This window comes from Salvia hispanica, chromosome 3, assembly GCF_023119035.1.
Source record: "Salvia hispanica cultivar TCC Black 2014 chromosome 3, UniMelb_Shisp_WGS_1.0, whole genome shotgun sequence".
Classification (NCBI taxonomy): Eukaryota; Viridiplantae; Streptophyta; class Magnoliopsida; order Lamiales; family Lamiaceae; genus Salvia; species Salvia hispanica.
The window spans coordinates 1980338-2000105 of NC_062967.1; the positions used below are offsets into that span (position 1 = coordinate 1980338).

General features: G+C 36.1%; 3 protein-coding genes across 3 annotated transcripts; 2 read left to right on the forward strand and 1 right to left on the reverse strand.

The window, feature by feature from the left end:
- Window positions 1–3232: 3232 nt before the first annotated feature.
- LOC125214180 (vacuolar-processing enzyme-like) lies at window positions 3233–6913 on the forward strand. The gene is made up of 9 exons (XM_048115084.1): window positions 3233–3510; window positions 4732–4896; window positions 4979–5135; window positions 5279–5364; window positions 5445–5644; window positions 5828–5876; window positions 5956–6165; window positions 6279–6485; window positions 6587–6913. The coding sequence occupies exons 1-9, from the start codon at window positions 3292–3294 to the stop codon at window positions 6767–6769; spliced, it is 1476 nt and encodes a 491-aa protein (XP_047971041.1). The 5' UTR covers window positions 3233–3291; the 3' UTR covers window positions 6770–6913.
- Window positions 6914–7748: 835 nt separating this feature from the next.
- Window positions 7749–12413, forward strand: LOC125214937. Its single transcript, XM_048116175.1, has 7 exons — window positions 7749–7908; window positions 8195–8403; window positions 8487–8575; window positions 9221–9571; window positions 10482–10857; window positions 11981–12058; window positions 12142–12413. Exons 4-7 carry the CDS (start codon window positions 9240–9242, stop codon window positions 12190–12192), a joined length of 837 nt encoding a protein of 278 aa, XP_047972132.1. The 5' UTR covers window positions 7749–7908; window positions 8195–8403; window positions 8487–8575; window positions 9221–9239; the 3' UTR covers window positions 12193–12413.
- Window positions 12414–15885: 3472 nt separating this feature from the next.
- Window positions 15886–19165, reverse strand: LOC125214798 (glycosyltransferase BC10-like). The gene is made up of 2 exons (XM_048115958.1): window positions 17682–19165; window positions 15886–16701 (listed from the first exon to the last, which is right to left on the reverse strand). Exons 1-2 carry the CDS (start codon window positions 18183–18185, stop codon window positions 16060–16062), a joined length of 1146 nt encoding a protein of 381 aa, XP_047971915.1. The 5' UTR covers window positions 18186–19165; the 3' UTR covers window positions 15886–16059.
- Between the last annotated feature and the right edge of the window lie 603 nt (window positions 19166–19768).

A 19768-nucleotide genomic window follows, 5' to 3' on the forward strand; every position in this document is an offset into this window, starting at 1 on the left:
CGCCCAAAAATTATAACCCGGGCTGATAGGAACAACAAAGATAAGTAAATTTTACTAAGGATATAATTTAAATTATAAGTATAAGTGAATAAACTAATTATCACCAATGTTCACAAATATATTATAGAAACCAACAAATGATAGGATGGTGGTGCAATTGATATGGACCCTCCATTAATTGATAATTTGATCTAGATATTTTGCTTTCTCCTAGCTCCTATAGATGGAAAGCACCACTCATGATATTTATGCATCGCCTAACGTATTTGTATTTATTATAGGTATATTTTATTAATAAATAAATTTTAAAGATCATATCATGACAAATTCGAATGATTTAATTTCAAATATTACCAATTATACCATTAAGTCAACATATGCATGCGTATATGATATGTTAATTATGCATAAGCTAGGTTTAGATGTAACTCATCCATAAAATACGATGCTATTGTGGAAAAATGAAATGCCTTAGAAAATTAGTATTCTCCATTTTTTTCAACGAATATGACATAGTAGTACTTTTTAATCTATGAACAAGTATCACACAATTTTTTAAAATAAAAAAAATAACATTATTATCTCTATTTATTTAACACATATTATGATAATGTTATCGTCCGATGGGGTAATAGTGTGGATATTATTGAGATAGACATATGATTATTGTTCATTCATATGGAACTAGTCATATCCATATGACCATATGTAGATAAACATTGCATGCTAGAGCATAAATTCACAATTGTTTCTTCCTGAAAAAATACACACATAAATATTGTCACACTAAATAAAATTATTCACAAGAGATTTAATAACAAAAAATATCCAAATCATGACAATTTTATCAACCAAGTGGATGCTTGCATCTAGCAATTTGTTGTGTATAAATAATTATAGAAAGTGACGTGATCATGTGATTGATTCAATCTAATTCAATCATATTATATCAACCATTTGTCCACGAGTTAGAGTGGGCAGGAGTGCATAAGATTCTATCTATATTTAAAGATTCATTTTATATCGATGAATCTACCCTTGATTTCACATCTTGTCACTCAACCACATACTTAAATATCAAAATTTATGAACAAATGTTCTTATAAAGTAGTAGTTGTAAATGTTGACTTTTTGCATGATTAAAATTTCAAATATGGTTTAGAATATGTCATTTGTAAAGTGGATAATACGCAAGATTTGTAATTTCGACGATACAAACTTTTAAAATATGAAAATCTCAATATGTTACACTATAAAGAAAGATAAACTTTATCATTTAAATTTTAAATACGCCATCAACTTTTCTATAGCTTAAACGAAATAATATTGACCCTTTAATCCGATTCTAATAATTACTACTCCCTCCGTCCACGAAAATTTGTCCCAGTTTTCCATTTCTGTCTGTCCCCCAAAATTTGTCCCATTTCACTTTTACCATTTTTGGTAGTGGACCCCATATTCTACTAACTCATTCCTACTCACATTTTATTATAAAACTAATACTTTAAAAGTAGGACCCACAATCCACTAACTTTTTCAACTCACTTTCCATTACATTTCTTAAAACCCGTACCCGGTCAAACCGGGATGAATTTTCGTAGATGGAGGGAGTATAAAACTTAGCTATAAAGTAAATATAGTTTGCATAATACTTATCAATTTAATACGCCGTTGTCACATTGAATACATTTTGCGACAATTTCAATTATAGGGACCACTAGAAGGCTAATACGAGTGGTTATTCTTTTATGGTGGTACCCACTGAATATTCTAATCTTATCTTTCCAATTAAAAGTATTTTTTGATAGAAAATACATCAAAATAACATAATGATTAATTAGAAGTAGAAAACGAAATAATTAACAATCGATGTAAGCTTACTTATAGGTTTATGTTAAAATGACAACCCCTCTTAAAGTGACATCGTGACACCATTTATACAACAATATTATAAACGCTACACAACAATATTACAAACACTACACAACAATCTATAGATTGATGTATAGTGTGTCGGATATTGCTGGATAAGAAAAATTGCTGGATAAAGAGCAACAAATTGTTGGTTGTCTTTTTCAATTTTTTAATTTTTTTGTCACATGACAACTTATTATTCATCCACGTGTACAAATGATTGGCTAGAAATGGTAGTATGGTGTTATTTTAAGAGGTGGTGACACCCTAACATGCTCCCTTAGTTATATCCACAAAAATAATGTATCGATCTGTAAATATTTTAAACTATGGATTAAAATATTAGTGAATACTACTTTCTTTCTTTTTTATTAGTGAATACTACTTGAATTCAATTTAAAAAGTTATGGATTACATTTAAATGTAGTGTAATTCAAATAAAATATTTATCTAAAGCCCATTGGCCCGTAGAAGCGAAAAATTGTCCAATCACAATAGTATACATAAAAAATCATGGACTTTCCCTGGATTTGAACGACATACAACAAACTACTCCACTTTAGTAGAAAATTTAGAATTGTGACAGTAGCATTTTCAGTGTGACAAAATGTTTGTGCATACAATAAATTTGTCTTCCTCAAAAAATACACACACAAATATATGTAGATAAAATATTTATCTAAGTAATACCAACCCATTTAGTGGAATTGGATAATAATAGTTGTTGTTAACCCTTTTGAATAAATTATGTTACTCTACTAAATAAAATCATACTAACAAACAAGTCTTGACCTTTGAGCATTCATTATTTCAAATTTGTGATTTTAATAACACTTCAAATAATTCATTTCCTACGCCAAAAGTATGTACTCACAAATGCCTTAAAGTGTAAACGAAATTTATAATTATATTTAATACATAAATACATAGTACACGTAGATTTACGAATTTCTCATTTTAGTCAAGTAAGTGATTTAATCGAATCCAGTATAATTTTGAAATTTTGAATTACTTTTTTTTGGTTTGACCATGGGTGTACCAAACCCGCCTCCAACGAAATTCGACTAATCCTGCTCGATCAGATTTGCAGACTAAGGCTGAAAGTCTACCAGGGTGGTGGAGTTTGAACCCGAGACCTCAAGGTCACCACTGATCATACATAATTTCAACTATGCTTATACTTTTAAAATAAAATCTTACTAATTAAATAATTAGTGAGTAATTTATCATGCTACTTTTATTTAATAATTTGTGCTCAAGTCACACGTAAGAGCAACCAAAAATTTTCTTTGGCTATATAATCGCACAGTTTAGATTCTTCAACCACTCCTCACTCCTCCCGAATTCCCTTTCTATATTCCTTCAACACCGGGGAAAATGATACGCTACGCCGCCGGTGCACTCTTCGTCCTTGCACTCTCGATCCTCACCGTTGCTCACGCCCGCCACGATTTCCTCAGGCTGCCGACCGAAGCTCGCCGCTTCTTCGGCGGCGCGGCCGCGGACAGCGACGCCGGAGCAGACGACGACTCTGTGGGGACTAGATGGGCCGTCCTCTTCGCAGGATCCTCCGGCTACTGGAATTACAGGCACCAGGTGATCGCGATCAAATTTCTCTTAATTTTTTGTAGGATATTTTATTTCTGTGCTGATTTATTGTTTACATATCTCCGTTGATGCTTACTGAAAATCCGCAGGTAGTCAGGCGACGAAATATTTTTATTTTTATTTTTTGATTTGGAAGCTAATTTTGCAGAAGAGCGCTGTTTTGTGTGTTTTTTTTAGTTGCTTCTTTTTTACTGTTTTTCTTTCGTTACATTTTTTTTCGATTTAGATCTTAATTTTACTGCTGTGTGTGTGTTTATCAGCTCATGGTCACTGAATCATCATAGACTTAGTTTAAACTCTTCGGTCATTTTCGTCATAGTTTATTACGGTAATTTGGAATTTTTTTTTCGTGAATTGCGATTACAGTACTCTCATCTAGTTTTGGCTTTTTGTTTGCTTAAAACTATAAGTTTTGTATTCAGCATATTAATCCTTATCCGAGATTTTATATCTAATTTAGCTTTCTCAAAATCAAAATATCCTTTATCTGCCTGCGTTTCATTTCTTAAAAGTTGTGGCTGCAATTCATTTAAAGCGAAATATGGCATAGATAAGAATCTCAGCTACAAACCTTTACTTTGGCTGAAGAGAAATTATTGAAAGCAAGTCATGACAGATAATATATTATTAATATATTTTAGCCAGTAGTTGTGTGTTGCGTGCTATAGTAATGAACAAGGCAGAGTCATAGTAGGGACCACAGAGATTATAAATCATAAACATGATATCTTTTTTGTCGTGAGAGTCAAATTACTAAAGTTGCTGATGATTGTCTAGTTGAAAATTCACATATTCTTCTTTTCTTGATATGCATCTTTAATTCTTTATCCTTCTGCCCTTGATTTTCCTTGCAATATTGAGTTTGACCTTGAAATGAATTGAAGTTGAGATTAATGAGTGAGTTGCAGGAAACATTCAGAATATTGATCTTCCACCATCTCTTTATGGAACCAATAATTTTTTTACTAGTATACTTGGCATGAACATCAGGGCAAGTAATTATAAGGGAAAATATAAAGTTATGATTGAATAACAAAAGTGAAGTTGCAAAAGGGAACGTGTAAGCAAGCAAGATGTATGTTGTTTTCTTCTAATGGTGCAGTTAGCTATTCATGGCTTGGTTTATGTGTAAATGATGAGATCTCCATGATTCTCTCCTTTGTGTCGGATAAGTGGAGCTGATGCGTGTTTTTTTCTGTTTTGTGCTAGGCGGACGTGTGCCACGCATATCAAATCTTAAAGAGAGGTGGTCTGAAGGATGAAAACATTGTAGTTTTCATGTATGATGATATTGCCAATAACAGAGAAAACCCTCACCCTGGTGTCATCATCAACAACCCGCATGGTGCGGACGTGTACAAGGGAGTTCCAAAGGTTCGTGTTTGTTTCAAGTATCCTTGTTTCTTGTCACCTGTAGAAGAAGCTCAATTTTTCATAACAGAGTTAATTTTGGCAGGATTATGTTGGAAGCGCAGTAAATGCTGAAAACTTTTACGCTGCGATTCTTGGTAACAAATCTGCAGTGAAAGGAGGCAGTGGAAAGGTCGTGGACAGTGGTCCGAATGATCACATCTTCATATATTACACAGATCATGGTGGTCCTGGAATTCTCGGTTAGTAAACTCTTTTATTGTAAAATTTCTTCATTCATTATTTCAGTATGCTGATGATAGATTATGCCATCCTGCACATTCTCTTTACCAGTGTTTTTTTTGTGCGTTGGACTGATTATTCTTGATGAGTTATGTATGCTCAGGGACGCCTGCCGGACCATACATATACGCGGATGACCTAAATGCTGTCTTGAAACAGAAGCATGCTGCTGGGACATATAAGAGCCTGGTAAGATGAGTACATACTTCATTTTTGTGAAACATATCTGAAGCAATAAAAACAATAAATACCTACATAATATGCCATAGGTATTTTATTTGGAAGCATGTGAAGCCGGAAGCATATTTGAAGGTCTTCTTCCTGAAGGCTTGAACATATATGCAACAACTGCATCAAACTCTATAGAGAGTAGTTGGGGAACCTACTGCCCAGGAGAGTACCCGGCTCCTCCCCGTGAATACGACACCTGCTTGGGCGACCTCTATAGTGTTGCCTGGATGGAAGATAGGTAATATCATGTATTCTTCAACTTTTCTTACTTCATTTGGTCTTCGTGTATGCAAATAAGAAAGTTAAGTTTTCTCGAACGGGGATGATTCCTCTTGTAAGAGTCATCGGAAGGTCGTCTAGCTAGTTCTGAAACTACTATATTTTCCTGATCAATATTGACTTTGTGGTGTTTATCAAACAGTGACAGGCACAATCTCCAGACTGAAACTTTGAAGCAGCAGTACGAGCTGGTAAGATCTCGCGAAACTAAATATTTCCTCTGCTTAAAGGGGTATTATTGAACAAATATGACCTTTCTTGCATTTTCAGGTCAAGAAGCGAACAGCAAATGACAATGGTTACTATGGCTCTCACGTCATGCAATTTGGCGACGTGAAGCTGAGCGTGGAGGCTCTTTATCTGTATATGGGCACAGATCCTGCTAATGATAACTCCACTTTCGCAGAGGAGAATTCTCTGTCGCCATCTTCACAAGCAGTCAACCAGCGTGACGCCGATCTTCTGCATTTCTGGCATAAGGTATGTGTAACAAACTCGAGTTTGATCAAATTAATCATAGGATAAAAAGATCAAATCAGAATCAATGTCACATTTCCTCGATTTGTGCTTCATATTTTGATTCCCACTTGCAGTTCAGGAAGGCTGCTGAGGGATCTGATCGCAAGGCTGAAGCTCAGAGCCAGCTTGCGGAAGCTATGGCACACCGCGCACACATTGACAGCACCATCAAACTGATCGGAAAACTCCTCTTCGGAATGGAGAAGAGCCACGAAGTCATGAACTACGTCCAACCTACAGGCAAGCCTCTTGTCGAAGACTGGAGCTGCATGAAAACTATGGTAAAAACAAACACTAACACATCCCAAAAAACATTCATAGCATCTTCATTCCATTCCCTCGTTTCAATCAAGAACACATTCATTCGTATCTCCAACCACAGGTTAGGACATTTGAGGCGCGCTGTGGGGCACTGTCCCAGTACGGGATGAAGCACATGCGGGCTTTTGCCAACATCTGCAACGCGGGTGTGAATAGTGAGGCGATGGCCGAGGCTTCTGCACAGGCCTGCACCACCTTCCCTTCCAACTCTTGGAGCTCTCTCAATAGGGGCTTCAGCGCTTGATTCGCCGCTGCCGTCGTCGTGCAGCCTGGCTATGTGCAGAAGCAGTGGTGCTGGATCTCAGCTTGTATATATGAAGATGGTCTTGATCATATATATATTGATGATGCTTATATATATGTTGATGCTGTTGGTGGCTTTTTTGTACATAGTGCCAAGGAACACTAGGCCCTCTTGTTATTCTTGTTCATATAATCAAATTAATCAGAAATTGTGGGCAGCAATTTAAGTATTTATGTATAGAAAAAAGCAGGCTTTGATGAAATTATTGGCTGTGTAGTAATTTATGAATTGCCATATATTTGATGAAACATTAAGAAGTGAATCTTTATTTTGCAATATATAGTTATAAATGAGGGATGATTATTATTTATTAACAACTCAACCCAATATTCTTTAAATCTCCATACTAACTTATTGTATAAGGAACCAAATGATATCAGATTGAAGAAAAGAAAGGCAAATTACATTATCAAGGACACTAGCTTTTTTTGACTTTTAGTTTTCTCTATTAAGATTGAAATGTATGCATAATCATTGAAATAAATAAATTAATTAATATCACACATACTATAGTTAGTGAGACACAATTTCAAATTTTCAAATTATCAAAAGCATCTACTTACTAAATGTGGGTGGTCCACTTAAAAAATGCTGATAAATTTCAAATTATAACACGAATTATTGGCTTCTCCAAATTCAAATTCGAGATTGTCTTAAAAACAAAGCAAAAAGATAAATAAACCTAATCATATTAGTTTAAGTTAACCATGGAGCGGTTAGCGAGAAGGCTCCACGATTAACAATTGCAATAAAAAATTACTCCAACAAACGACGTTTTAAATATTCCGTTAGATCATTCAACGTTTTCAGCTCGTGCAGGGAATAGTAACGCCGTCATCTAACAGTGCAAACGGCGACAGATCAATACCGATGATGATAATTCAACGGTCAGGATTGAAAGTTGAGGACGGGACGGTATAAAACAGGAGGCTATCAAGGAAGGCAGAGTTCATTCGTATTTCTGTGTTGTTTCTTCACACGAGGAGAAAACCTCCTCTCTCTCTCTGGTTTCTCTCTCATAACTCATAAGTTTGGAGTAATTGATTGGAAATTGTGAGCTCACGGAGCTGTGTAATCTGGTGAGTGGTAATGCAGTGAATGTTTAATGATCAAACAATTTAGTAGTGAGAAATTCTCAGTTTCTGAGAGTTTAATCGAATATAATTGAATTCTGGATCTTCGTTGACCGTATATGAACCGCACGCGCATTATCGGATTATGTTTTTAGAAGATATTCGAGTTCGATTGTGGCGAAAATTTTGATTCAGTCCGATTTGATTTTCGGAAGGATATTTGTTTCGCGTTCTGTTTGTGTTCATTCGGTTGTTTTTAATACTAATACTTTGTTGATTTTTGTTCAAACAGGGGAATTTTTGAGAGATTTGAGATCGGTATCGTGGATTTGAAGATCGCAATCGATTTAAGAAACCTCGGAATTCTTCTGTTTCTCTGCTGGAAGCGCTATTTTCAGCACTGGATTCTGCTTGATTTTTTAGGCGTATGTGACTTCAATTCATTCCTTCTAAAGTTTCTCTAGAGTTTCAGTCTGCTAGCATCCAGATTGGGAGACAAAGGTAATTTGTTTGGTTAAGATCAGAAAATTGGTGTATAATTTGCATTGTGTGTTACGATGACGAATTTTATTTCGTTGCCGCAGATTTGGAGGACTCCGGCTTCACTGATTTTTTTTCAGATTTTATCGGTAGAGATTTTAGGTTGTAGTTGAGGATAGCAGGTATTTTGCAGGTAATGGTGAATTTTCTTCCTCTGTTTCTCCTCCTCCTCTCTCTCTCTCCGAGGAACGTGATTTTCAAACCGTTTCAGCTTTCATCTTTTACCAATCTATCACCAGAGTTTCTTGTTGTTTAATTCAAGCGCTCTGTTTTTGCCCAAATCTCTTCCTCTCGACGGTTCCAATTTTGTGAATCTCCAGCATTTTTTCGGAAAATATTCATCTGCTTGAAAGTGCTTGAGCTGAAGAGAATTTAAAGCATCATTCACCATTCCAGCTGACCTAAAAAATCAAGAGCTGAATTTCTCAATTTTCTTCGTCATATCAAATGATTCAAATCTCTTCATTCAATTAAATGTAAAACCACGCATTTACCTCTACTTGTTTCCTCCCAAAATACAAAAATTTCCTGATTTTTTCACTCCATTATGACTATTTCTCCCCAAAAACTCTTGCAACGAAGATTTCGCGATGTTGCACTAGATCTCGCAATTGGCCAAAAACTCTGCCAATTTGAAAACTCAGTGATTTTCATTTCATTTTAAATTCGTATCTGCCTTTTCTCTACACCATTAAAAGCACAAAAATCCACAGTAATTTAGTTAACAGAGCCTCAACTTCCGTTAATAACGAGAATCATGTTACTTGACGGCGTGCAGACGTGACCTAAAGGGGGCGATGGAGAGGAACATTACCCACTCCACCAATAAAGACAGCTTATTGCTGAGATCCGAATCCAAGTCAGACGCTACGACGTCGTCCGACTTCGTATTGCAGTGGGGCAACAGAAAAAGGCTACGCTGTATGAAGTTCCAGACCAAGGACCACAGCGGTTCGGGCCCCGTTCAGCGGCCCACGACCCGGATCGATCGGCGGGTCGTCAGGTCGGATCTCAGCAAGAGAGAAGATCCGAATTCGAATCAGCTGCTCACTGGTAAGAGCAACGGCGGCGGCAACGGTTATTTGAACCTCCGCCAGCGGGCGGCCTCTCCGGCTCATCGAATTTTGAGGTATTTTGCTAATCTTAAATTTTATTTTCCCGAAAAATACGATTCCATTTTGTTGACTTATTACTGGTTTTGGTGGATTATGAATTTGTGGAGAGGAACCAATTATTCTTGAATTCATTATTGGTGTGGGTCTATATAAAGTTAAAATAACCCCAATTCTTCACCCAATTCTTTTCCTTTTTTCATGCAATAATTTGTGTGCAAAAATAGTTTTTAAATGTGCGTTGATACTTGTATTTGGTTTCCTCAAAGCAACTATGAAAAGTATTTTTGGCTTATATTAATAAAAGATTGAATGAAAATTTTCTCTTCATTTCTTGGAAGCTGCTAATTGCTTGGCTTCGGAAAGTGGGCCACTATTTATCCTCATTTTCCACTCCTCTTTGGCATTGAACTGTTATTTTCCAGATCCACGCCCCATTCGTATAATATTTCAAGATTATGACACGTAAATCATCAACTCAAAGATTAAGGTAGCAATTCAATCCAACGGTCCAGATTCTTCCAAAGACCACCTCACAAGTCATAACCTTTTCTGTTTATTCATTTTCTCTCCATTTTTGGTATCTCTCTCTGTATTTGCACACACCGCCCTAAAAAATTACGTCTCTTTGTATTAAATAAAAGGCTGTGACCCATATCAGAAACACTATCCTCTATTAAAACAATTCCCCTCAATTTCTCTGATCCAAAAAGCACTACCCCACAGGGCTATTTCTGTAATTTCCTCCCACCCTTTTTTAAAACTTTACATTTTTTTACTGTTTTTATTACTTTCCACTAATATAACAAATTCCTGTTGTCAATTTAATCAATAGTCATAGAAGTAGTTGAAGTTTGTACTAGTATTTTAGTTTTGCATATGTTCTGAATTGTAATGTGATTTGTTTTCGCTTTATCCAATCTTTAGGAATTCAGAGACTTCGCTTGGTATGAGAGGACATACCAACGTAGTAAGGGGATTGACATCCCCAGAGAGGGGTGGTACCACCGGCAATAATAATAGTACCCACCTCCACAGTTGTACCAAGAACAATAAATCTAGTCATCACCACGACAACCACTACCAACATGGCGGCGGAGGTGGTGGCTCCGGGTCATCCGGGACAGGCCACGATGAGAAAAAGGGCGCCTCATCCGACACCACCATCGTGGCGGTGTGGCCTCCCAAGTTCGTGATCGCCTTGACGAACAAGGAGAAGGAAGAGGATTTCATGGCGATTAAAGGCTCAAAGCTTCCTCAGCGACCCAAGAAACGAGCCAAGCTTATCCAGCGCACACTCAACGTAAGTCCTTCATTGATCAGATCCCTTCTTGTTGAATACTTGAATCTTTGTTTTGTGTTATCAAAGCATGAAAATTGGTATTTTTAGAACTACTATTTGTCTCTTGTGTTAGGTAAGGAATTATTCCATCCGTTAGTGTTATAATCTGAAGTTAAAAGATTGATCTTGATTCCTTGTCATGGATTGTATTTTGTGGCTTAAAATGACAAAAAACACCAAGCATAGGAAAAACAGTGGACTTTATCCTTAGCTTAGTTTGATTTTTTTTTTTCCATTTTCTATCTGTAGTTAAGTATTAAAAAATAGGATGCAACTCTTATGATCCAGCTGCATTAAATCTTTTCACCGGTTTTGCACGTGGATAAGTTTGGTCAAAATAAATGAAGGGCATTAAATATTAGCGTGAGTAAATACATAGCTTGAACAAATATTAATTCAAATCCATTATTTTGTTCAATGTATCATACTAGTACAGTAGTACATTCTTGTGGAAAATATCTTTTGCAAAAAGTATCATTGAAACGTTGCAGCAAGGTAGGCCAAGTGCTACACGGCCCTTTTTGCCCATCCATTTTGGTCGTAAATGAACGGAGACTCTTGCTCTCTCTCACCTTTTACTTCAAAATTCACATGAAGGGCATATGTGACTTTTCACAAATTCAACTTTGATGATCACTTATTCTTCAATTATCTGGAATTTGGGGAAGTGCATCACAAAATTGTATGAGTAGTGCAACTTGTAGTATTTGTTACTTCTACTGTAAGAAAAATTCAATATAGAGATGATTAAATATTTAGTCATTAGTCATTACTGTTGATGATAGTAGCCACGCACCACCACCACAAATCTAGATATTTTCTTCTGCAACTTTATGATTAAATATTGTGGACAGCTGATGCAATAATTGGTTTTGGTGGGGTCTTTGTTTTCTTGTTCATTCTTTTATATATAGTCGACAGCGCATTCTTTTTTGGATTGTTTGTGTCACAGTTCACGAACATGTATGATTATACATGTATCCCAATAATGCATCAAATAACTATATCTCCACTTAGAAATTATTCTTCATACAAACATAAAAAATAAAAATTATGGACTGATTATATTCTTGTGCATTTGCAGTTGGTTAGTCCAGGTACATGGTTATGTGATCTGACTTTGGAAAGGTATGAGGTGAGAGAGAAGAAGGTTTCCAAGAAGGTAATGCAATGCTCTTTCTCTCTCTAGTTGATTAATTTCTCTTTATGTATAGAGTTTATTAATTTGTTATTTGGATTATTCAGAGGCCTAGAGGGTTGAAGGCGATGGGAAGCGTGGAATCGGATTCAGAGTAGAGTAGAAGGGGAGATTTGGATGAGGAGTTTCTGAGAAGTTGTTGAGAGGTTTGAGAGAGTTCAGATTTGTGAAAATATTTCCCAAAATTGTGGTCTTCAAGATGAAATTCTTGGGGTTCAATATAATTATAATTATATATATATCCTTGTTGTTCAATGAACATCCATCCTTCATGTTGTACATCATGTTTTCTTAATTACTACGGAGTATTTTTTTTCCATTTAATCACATACAGATCAAAGAAAATATATTGATTGATCTAAAAGAACATGTTCTTGTTGGAATTTAAAGCTTATGCCTAATTCATTTTTATATCTATATTAGTATTCTCTTGGTTGAAAAATTAATAAGTATAAAATTGCTATAATAATACTGATTTTTAAAATTTTATTAAATTTACACATTGATTTCGGAAATGTTATTATGTAGTTCTAGTAGTATATTTATGAAATACTTCTTGGCACTCAGCAAATGTGTGGCTAATAACAACGGAGAATAAAAATTACTACTATTAAAACATGGAAAAGAACCGGCACATTTAAACATATAATTTTTGTAGCAACTTGATTAATTGGCCTATGTATCTTATTCCTAGAATAGTTATGTCTCGAATTTATCGTTACCATTGAAAAACTAGATTAGCAGTATGAATCAAAATTGGGTTTAGATATTGGGCTTTTTAACTTCATCTTTTTGGACATACTAATATAGTCCACGAAAACTAATTCGTAGCACTCGTTTTTCACATGAAAAGTAGGAGTAATTCTTTCACACTAATAAATTAATTAAAAATTATTTTGCTACGGAAATTATTGAAGCATAATTTGAATGTACCAAAATTGCAACATGTTTTCAAATTTAGGTATAATTGCTGGGAAATTTATTGAAGCCTTTAATTTGAAACTACATAAATCTAATATGAATCATAATAGTAATGTAATAAAGGAAATGAAAAAATGATATTCATAAGAAATCACACATAAAAATGTCGAATGAATATTACAAAACGAAAAAGAATTTGAAAATCCCCAAACACCGCAAATCAACTGATCCAAACCCCCAAACACCGCAAATCAATATACATTACATACACACTCCGCCATAGCCTAGAAAGGAAAATTGAAAAAAACTCAGATCCGGAGCGCCGCGCCGACGACGAACGAAGCCACGGCGACGGCGAGCGAGGGGAGCGCAACGCCGGCTGAAGACGCCGGCGCCGGTGCGGGACCTTCCTGCGCGGCTGAGGTGCCGACGAGTGCGAAGACGGTTGCGGCAATCGCCATTGTCGCCACCAAAACTCTCTTCTGCGACACCGCCATTGCGCGTTTGTGTGCGTGAGAGAGAGAGAGAGTGGGAGAATGTTTTGACGTGAGTGGCGGAGATGAGATTTGAGAGAGGGAGATGTGTGAAGGGATTTATAGGGAGAGAGGAGAAGGTCGGTGTGGGGGGTGCGGGCAAGGGGCTAGGTTGGACGGGCAGCTGCCCGAATTTACAGACTGGCAAATGGAGAGACAGCTATTTGATACGACGGCGTACTTAACATGGCCACTACTAATCATTCATCTAACTACTTATTTTACTCATTTCCAATATTTTACATTGAAAATTAGTGTGTTGGATTATTAGAAGAGTTGGAATTATTAAACTACTTACTCCGTCCCGGCTAAGATGACACATTACTTAGCCGGCACGGGATTTTAGGATGTATTGGTTAAAGTGTTTAATTGGAGAGAGAGAAGGTGGGTGTAAGTATTAAAGTAGAGAGATAAAGAAAAATGTATATTTTAATAGGAGTGAGAAAAAGTGGTAGAGTGCATTAATTGGAGAGAGAAAGTTATCAAAAAAGGAAATGTGTCATCTTAGTTGGGACAAACTAAAAAAGAAAACGTGTCATCTTAAGCGGGACGGACTCCATCCGTCCCACATAATTTTATCAAGTATTCCATTTTGGACCGTCCCATATGATTTTATTAATTTCACTTTTACCATTTTTAGTAGTGGACCACATATTCCACTAACTCATTCTTATTCACATTTTATTATAAAACTAATTTTAAAAGTAGGACCCACATCCCACCAACTATTTCAACTCACTTTCCATTACATTTCTTAAAATTTATGCCGGCTCAAAGTGTGTTAAATTATGTGGAACGGAGGGAGTAGTAATTTTCTTGATGAATTAGTAATTTCTCACGTCAACTAAATCTTCATATATCTTGATCATACAATGAGGTACGTACTACCCCCTCCGTCCCATATTTGAACTCACTTATTGTTATGGCTCGGATTTTAAGAAAGAGTTGAAGTGTGTAATAAATGAAGTGAGATGGTAGAATGTGTAATAAATGAAGTGAGATGGTGGAGTTGGTTGAAGGTGGGTCCCTTTTGACTTTTGATTTTTGTTTTGATTTATTTTAATGTAGATAATGACATTTTTATGTACTTTTGATGAATAATAGGGTAAAATTGTATGACCAAATATGGAAAATTTTAAAAGTGACTCTTAATCTGGGATTGGGGGGTGAGTATTTTTTTTAACTACCCCTATGATGATATATAAATTTAAAATTCAATTTTGAATTTGAATATTTAATTATGAGAGTCATTGTCTAACATTTTTGAAAAATACTCTCAAGTTAAAATATCTCATTTTGCTCTTAGCGAAAAATAAGTCTTATTCTCCAACTTATTATATTTTCTTCATTTTCAGCTATTGTTTTCTCTATCTTTATTACTATATCCTTATCTAACCCACTAAACACATTTTTTAAATTATTGTGTAAAAAAGATTTAGTTAATTTATCATGAATTTCTTAGCACAAATAATGGAATTCTATTTCAAAATAATTACCCAATCCAAAATTAGTGAATCAAACGAATTGAATTTAATTATCAAAGCATATTTACTCTAGATATTTTGTTAGTAGTAGTACATTATACGGCACCTACCTAATGCACATATTCTGAAGGTAACTTCAATTCCTAATGTATGAACTCGAATAGATTTTGAAATTTAAATTATAATCCTACTAGTCAATAATCAATCATTCAAAAAAGGAAAAATAAATTGAGGATGAATAGATGGGGCAACCAAAATAACGGCGATTGGAAATGGGGCAAGTTTCCGTTAGTTTGGACGGCGAAATGGACATTTGTACTGGTAATGCCGTAACGGCGAAATCACGGCGATTCCATTCCCGATTTTCTAGAACATTCTTCAGTCTCCAACTCCTATGTCCAATAATTGTTGAGTTCAACTCCAAAATAGTTGGGTTTCAGAAAAATCAAGTAGCTCTAAAGGACAATGGTATATTTTGTATTAAACTATTTGTTTCCTAGTTATTTTAAAAAGAAATGTCTAAAGCATTAAAATTTTGTTGACTGATGGAGTACATAGTATTTTAAATTATTATATTTAATTTATTCATTTTTTTTTGTCAATTTAATACCCTCTTCAAAAAAATATTAATGCATTTAAGTAATATAGAATGTAATTATGTAACACAACAAAAACATTAAACCAGTCACAAAAACTCAATTCGGAGACTATCTTTTTATTTAGCATAAATGCATTTATTGACATTAATTAGAGACATAAAATAATTTGTACTATCAACATGTTTTTCTGCAAATGCTAGAACTGACAAATCCACACACTAACGTACCATGTACACAATCAATAAATCAAACAATTTTGCCTCAAACACTCAAATTCTATATATATAGTCAATCAAAAATCTTGGATCAAAACTTGTGCTATATATCATCACACTATCAATTTTTTATTCTAACAAAAAGAAGAATTCTCCACCTGCCTTTCTCTACACATATCACAATTTCTTCATTTCCAATCATTTATTTTTCCACTAAAAACCTAAGAACTTAGGAGCTAATAGAAACAAAGCTTGCAAAGCACTTGGAGAGAACTTTCTTGCAAACAGAAAACAAACAGATGAATTCTGCCCATTATACAAGCACCTATGCCCCTCATATATCCTCCTCATGAAGAACTCATCCGTCACGTCGGCCGCCCCGAACGTGGCCGGGTGGGCCCCGCCTCGAGACCAGTCGACCCACGTCAGGCTGCGGTTGGCCAGGAGCCCGCCCGCCTCTATGGTCAGCATGGTCGGGAAGTAGTGCTCGTCCACGTAGCACGCCGGCCGGCAGAAGTCGAGGAATTTCGGGTAGAATTTTGTGTCTTGGACGACGTAGACTGCGAGCTTCCTGTTCACCTCGAACCACTGGGACCCCTTGCGCCAGTCGGATATGTTGACCTCCGGGAGCATGTTCTCGTTGTAGCGGCCGCGCCCGTACGGGCCCGGGTCGTCGAACGCGCCCATGAAGCTGTACTTGGAGCCCATCATGTAGTTGTAGATTGTGGTGAAGTTGAAGAGCGGGATGCAGGACTCGGAGAGGAGGACGAAGCGCTCGTTGGAGAAGTCGAGGAGGGCGTTCGCCAAGAGCCTCCTCTCCGCGTCGCACATGCTCATCCTTCCCCATTCGGAAACCTATCAAAATGACTACATATTAGCAACAAACAACACCAAAACAGGGTCTATAAGATCACACAAAGCAAACAGGAAATGAGGAAAGGCATAGACAAGAGAATGAGCTCCCAATCATTAAGAAACGACTTCGTTTATGTTTTTTGTTTATGCTCCGGAGCTGCTGATGTTGCAGTCTAACACACTTTAATCGAACAATTCAATCTAAGATGACACCAAGGCAATAAACTCTAGTTAGAATGGCTATCCTGAACCAAGCTAATCGATCTTCTACTATTGTCTCTGCTTAATGCACTCACTCGATAACTAATTCGAAACACAGAAAGTGGAGGGCCATCATTCACTCGATAACTAATTCGAAACACAGAAAGCGGAGGGCCATCATTTATCATTGTGATAAACCTCATTTACTATCTTCAGACAGCCACACACGTTAACCACACGCAAATTAAGTTTCAGGTACTAGTCTTTACAGTGGAACATGTCCCTTAACTCTCCAAATCAGATGGTGAAACGCAACAATGACTTCAACTGACTACAAATTGTGTGTAAACTTAACTTAATTCCGACAAGGATACTGAAAAGAACTTCTTTAACAGTCGAAAAACCACTCAATACGCCCTTCTCAAACTCCCATTTACACACCATGATTTCAAACAGAGCAAACTTTAAAGACTAATAAGTAGAAAAGGCCAAATTATGTAGGATCAACTTTCCTAGACAGCAAACAAAACATCTATATATTTTTCATACGACATCAAATTCCATCCAACTTTACAGAGAGACGACATCAAAATAAACTAGCTGCAACGAAGAAGAACAAAGCATATCTCAAGGCCAAACAAACATCTTTTTGACATGAATTTCAGGTAATAATCATGTAACTCGTTATACAACAACAAGGAAAATCAACGCCAACAAACATATCGCAGAGAACTTAGCACAATTTCAAACTAATCAGGAAAACGTGGCACGATACACACCTGGCTCGGTATCTGTCTCTTGTAAAACACAGATCCTGATGGGAAATCAGCCTCATAACTAGGCAGCGAATGAATGTAAATCGAATACTTCCCTTCATGCCCCTTAAAAAACCTCTCCCAGAGAGGCGCCAACGGCAACGGCCCCTTAGTCAAGAACATAAACGCGACTTTCGGAACCCTCTCAAACGGATACTTGCTCACACGGGGCACTAATGTGGCCCTCCAAAACAACTCCTCATCACTCATCCTGTGTATCAAATTAGAGGGGGGCTCGATCCATCGATCCAAACCCACCGCCGGCTCGTGATTGCAGGGCACTAATATAGGCTTCATGGATGTCACTACACTACTATTGATTCCAAAGTATCTAATCATGTAGATGCTAACGATAGAGAAAGTTAAGCACAGAACCAGAAAGAGTACAAGCAGCTGAAGCACCCTCTGTGGCAAAACCCTAGGCTGACCCACCCTGCCCCCTGCAGTGGGATCTTTGCCTTCTTCCATATGTACAACCTTCTAATGCAATCAAACCTCAAATATTATTTTCCCTCCTAAAATCGCACTAAAAATCCAATCTTTTCCCTAAATCAAAATCCAAATCCAAACCCCAGCTCTCGAATTGGTGAATGGAAGAAGAAATACCAAACCCTATCATTAATTTTGTATTCACAGCTAATGAATGGAGAGAATAGGGGCTAAAATTAGAGATTTTGAATCAAAATAGCTAAAAATAGAAAGTTCTAGCAGATTGGATTGAGCATTGATTTCAGTAGAAACCGTCAAGACTCCCAACTATACAAAAGAGAGAGGGATCATGGAATTAACAATTTTTTGCAGGAAAGTAAAAAAGGAAAAAAGCTAATAAGAAGGGTTTCACAGCCAAATCAAAGAGCTCGATTGTAAAATGATGATTTCTGTTTGAAAAATTAAGAAGAAGAAAAAGGCAACTGAAAACAAACCCAACCGAAAATACCGGAAATGGAATTCCAGAGATTTAAGAAAGCAAACAACTCCTCCAGAATTATACAGTGAAAATGGATTAAAATTCAAAAATGATGAGAGAGAGAGATTCACAAGAATGGTGTGGTGAAATCCAATGGGAACAAAGGGAAAAGTGATGCAATTGAGAGCGTCAGGTGGTGAATTTTCTACTCTCTCTTTTAACATTCAAGAATGTCTGTAAATCTAAATCTCAATCACATGCTTAGAAAAAGGGCCCAAAATATTGAATTTTTTTAAATAGGAAAAGGCAAAAATTGGGGTGGAAGTTAAGAGGCTGTTTGGTTTGGTGATTTTATTGTTGATGATAGGGAATAAATATTGGTGTGCAATTGGACAGGCTATCCTCACACAAGATTGTAGAGAACAAATCAAGAATGTGTGATTTAATTTATTTTGTAATCGACAAATTCACATTGGAAATCACGAGTAATTATGCATTGGATTTATTTGTTGTTGTTATTGATACGATTATTATTGATTTTTCATTTTTGACACTCCACTCTCCATTATGTATTGTATTTTTCTTGAAATAGAATAGGGTCTGTAGAATTTAATTATCTTGACTAAAAGGGGTCAATTTTAGAAGTCTGCGTTATCCTATTCAGTGAAAATGAAGTGCTAACAAGATTTGAATGCCCATTAATGTGGTGACTTTAATTTCATTTTGGAGAATGACCAAAGTTGAAATATCTTGTGTGGGTGAAAAAGGAAACGTTTACTATGCCAATATTTTAATGCCCCATTAATGAAAATTTAATTTCATTTTGCAGGGTGTTAAAAGTCTTACAAGTGAAAGAAAAAAAGAAGTGCTTATAATAATAATACCTAAATTTTTAAACCAAAGGTTTTAGTTGAAATTGTTGTTGTATACCACCAGTTTTCGAGTTGTTAAACAATAATGTTAGCGTATAAAATCCTCATTTGAAACGGAATTCATTAACATGAATTTATCATGTTTTTCCACCACGTCACCACACGACTTGAATCTTGCTTGGGAATATACATAAAATTATCATATTTTAACTTATGCTTACGAATTACAGAGCATAGGTTGTATTTAAATAATATATTATGAGACACGAGTC

Bases quoted from the DNA above. Each gene is read 5' to 3' on its own strand.
- LOC125214180 (XM_048115084.1), top strand. From the start codon at position 3,292: ATGATACGCTACGCCGCCGGTGCACTCTTCGTCCTTGCACTCTCGATC. The intron at 5,136-5,278 runs GTTAGTAAACTC...ATGTATGCTCAG, and splicing joins TGGTGGTCCTGGAATTCTCG to GGACGCCTGCCGGACCATAC. The intron at 5,365-5,444 runs GTAAGATGAGTA...AATATGCCATAG, and splicing joins CTGGGACATATAAGAGCCTG to GTATTTTATTTGGAAGCATG.
- LOC125214937 (XM_048116175.1), top strand. From the start codon at position 9,240: ATGGAGAGGAACATTACCCACTCCACCAATAAAGACAGCTTATTGCTG. The intron at 9,572-10,481 runs GTATTTTGCTAA...TCCAATCTTTAG, and splicing joins CCGGCTCATCGAATTTTGAG to GAATTCAGAGACTTCGCTTG. The intron at 10,858-11,980 runs GTAAGTCCTTCA...GTGCATTTGCAG, and splicing joins TTATCCAGCGCACACTCAAC to TTGGTTAGTCCAGGTACATG.
- LOC125214798 (XM_048115958.1), bottom strand. From the start codon at position 18,185: ATGGAAGAAGGCAAAGATCCCACTGCAGGGGGCAGGGTGGGTCAGCCT. The intron at 16,702-17,681 runs GTGTGTATCGTG...TCATTTTGATAG, and splicing joins AGAGACAGATACCGAGCCAG to GTTTCCGAATGGGGAAGGAT.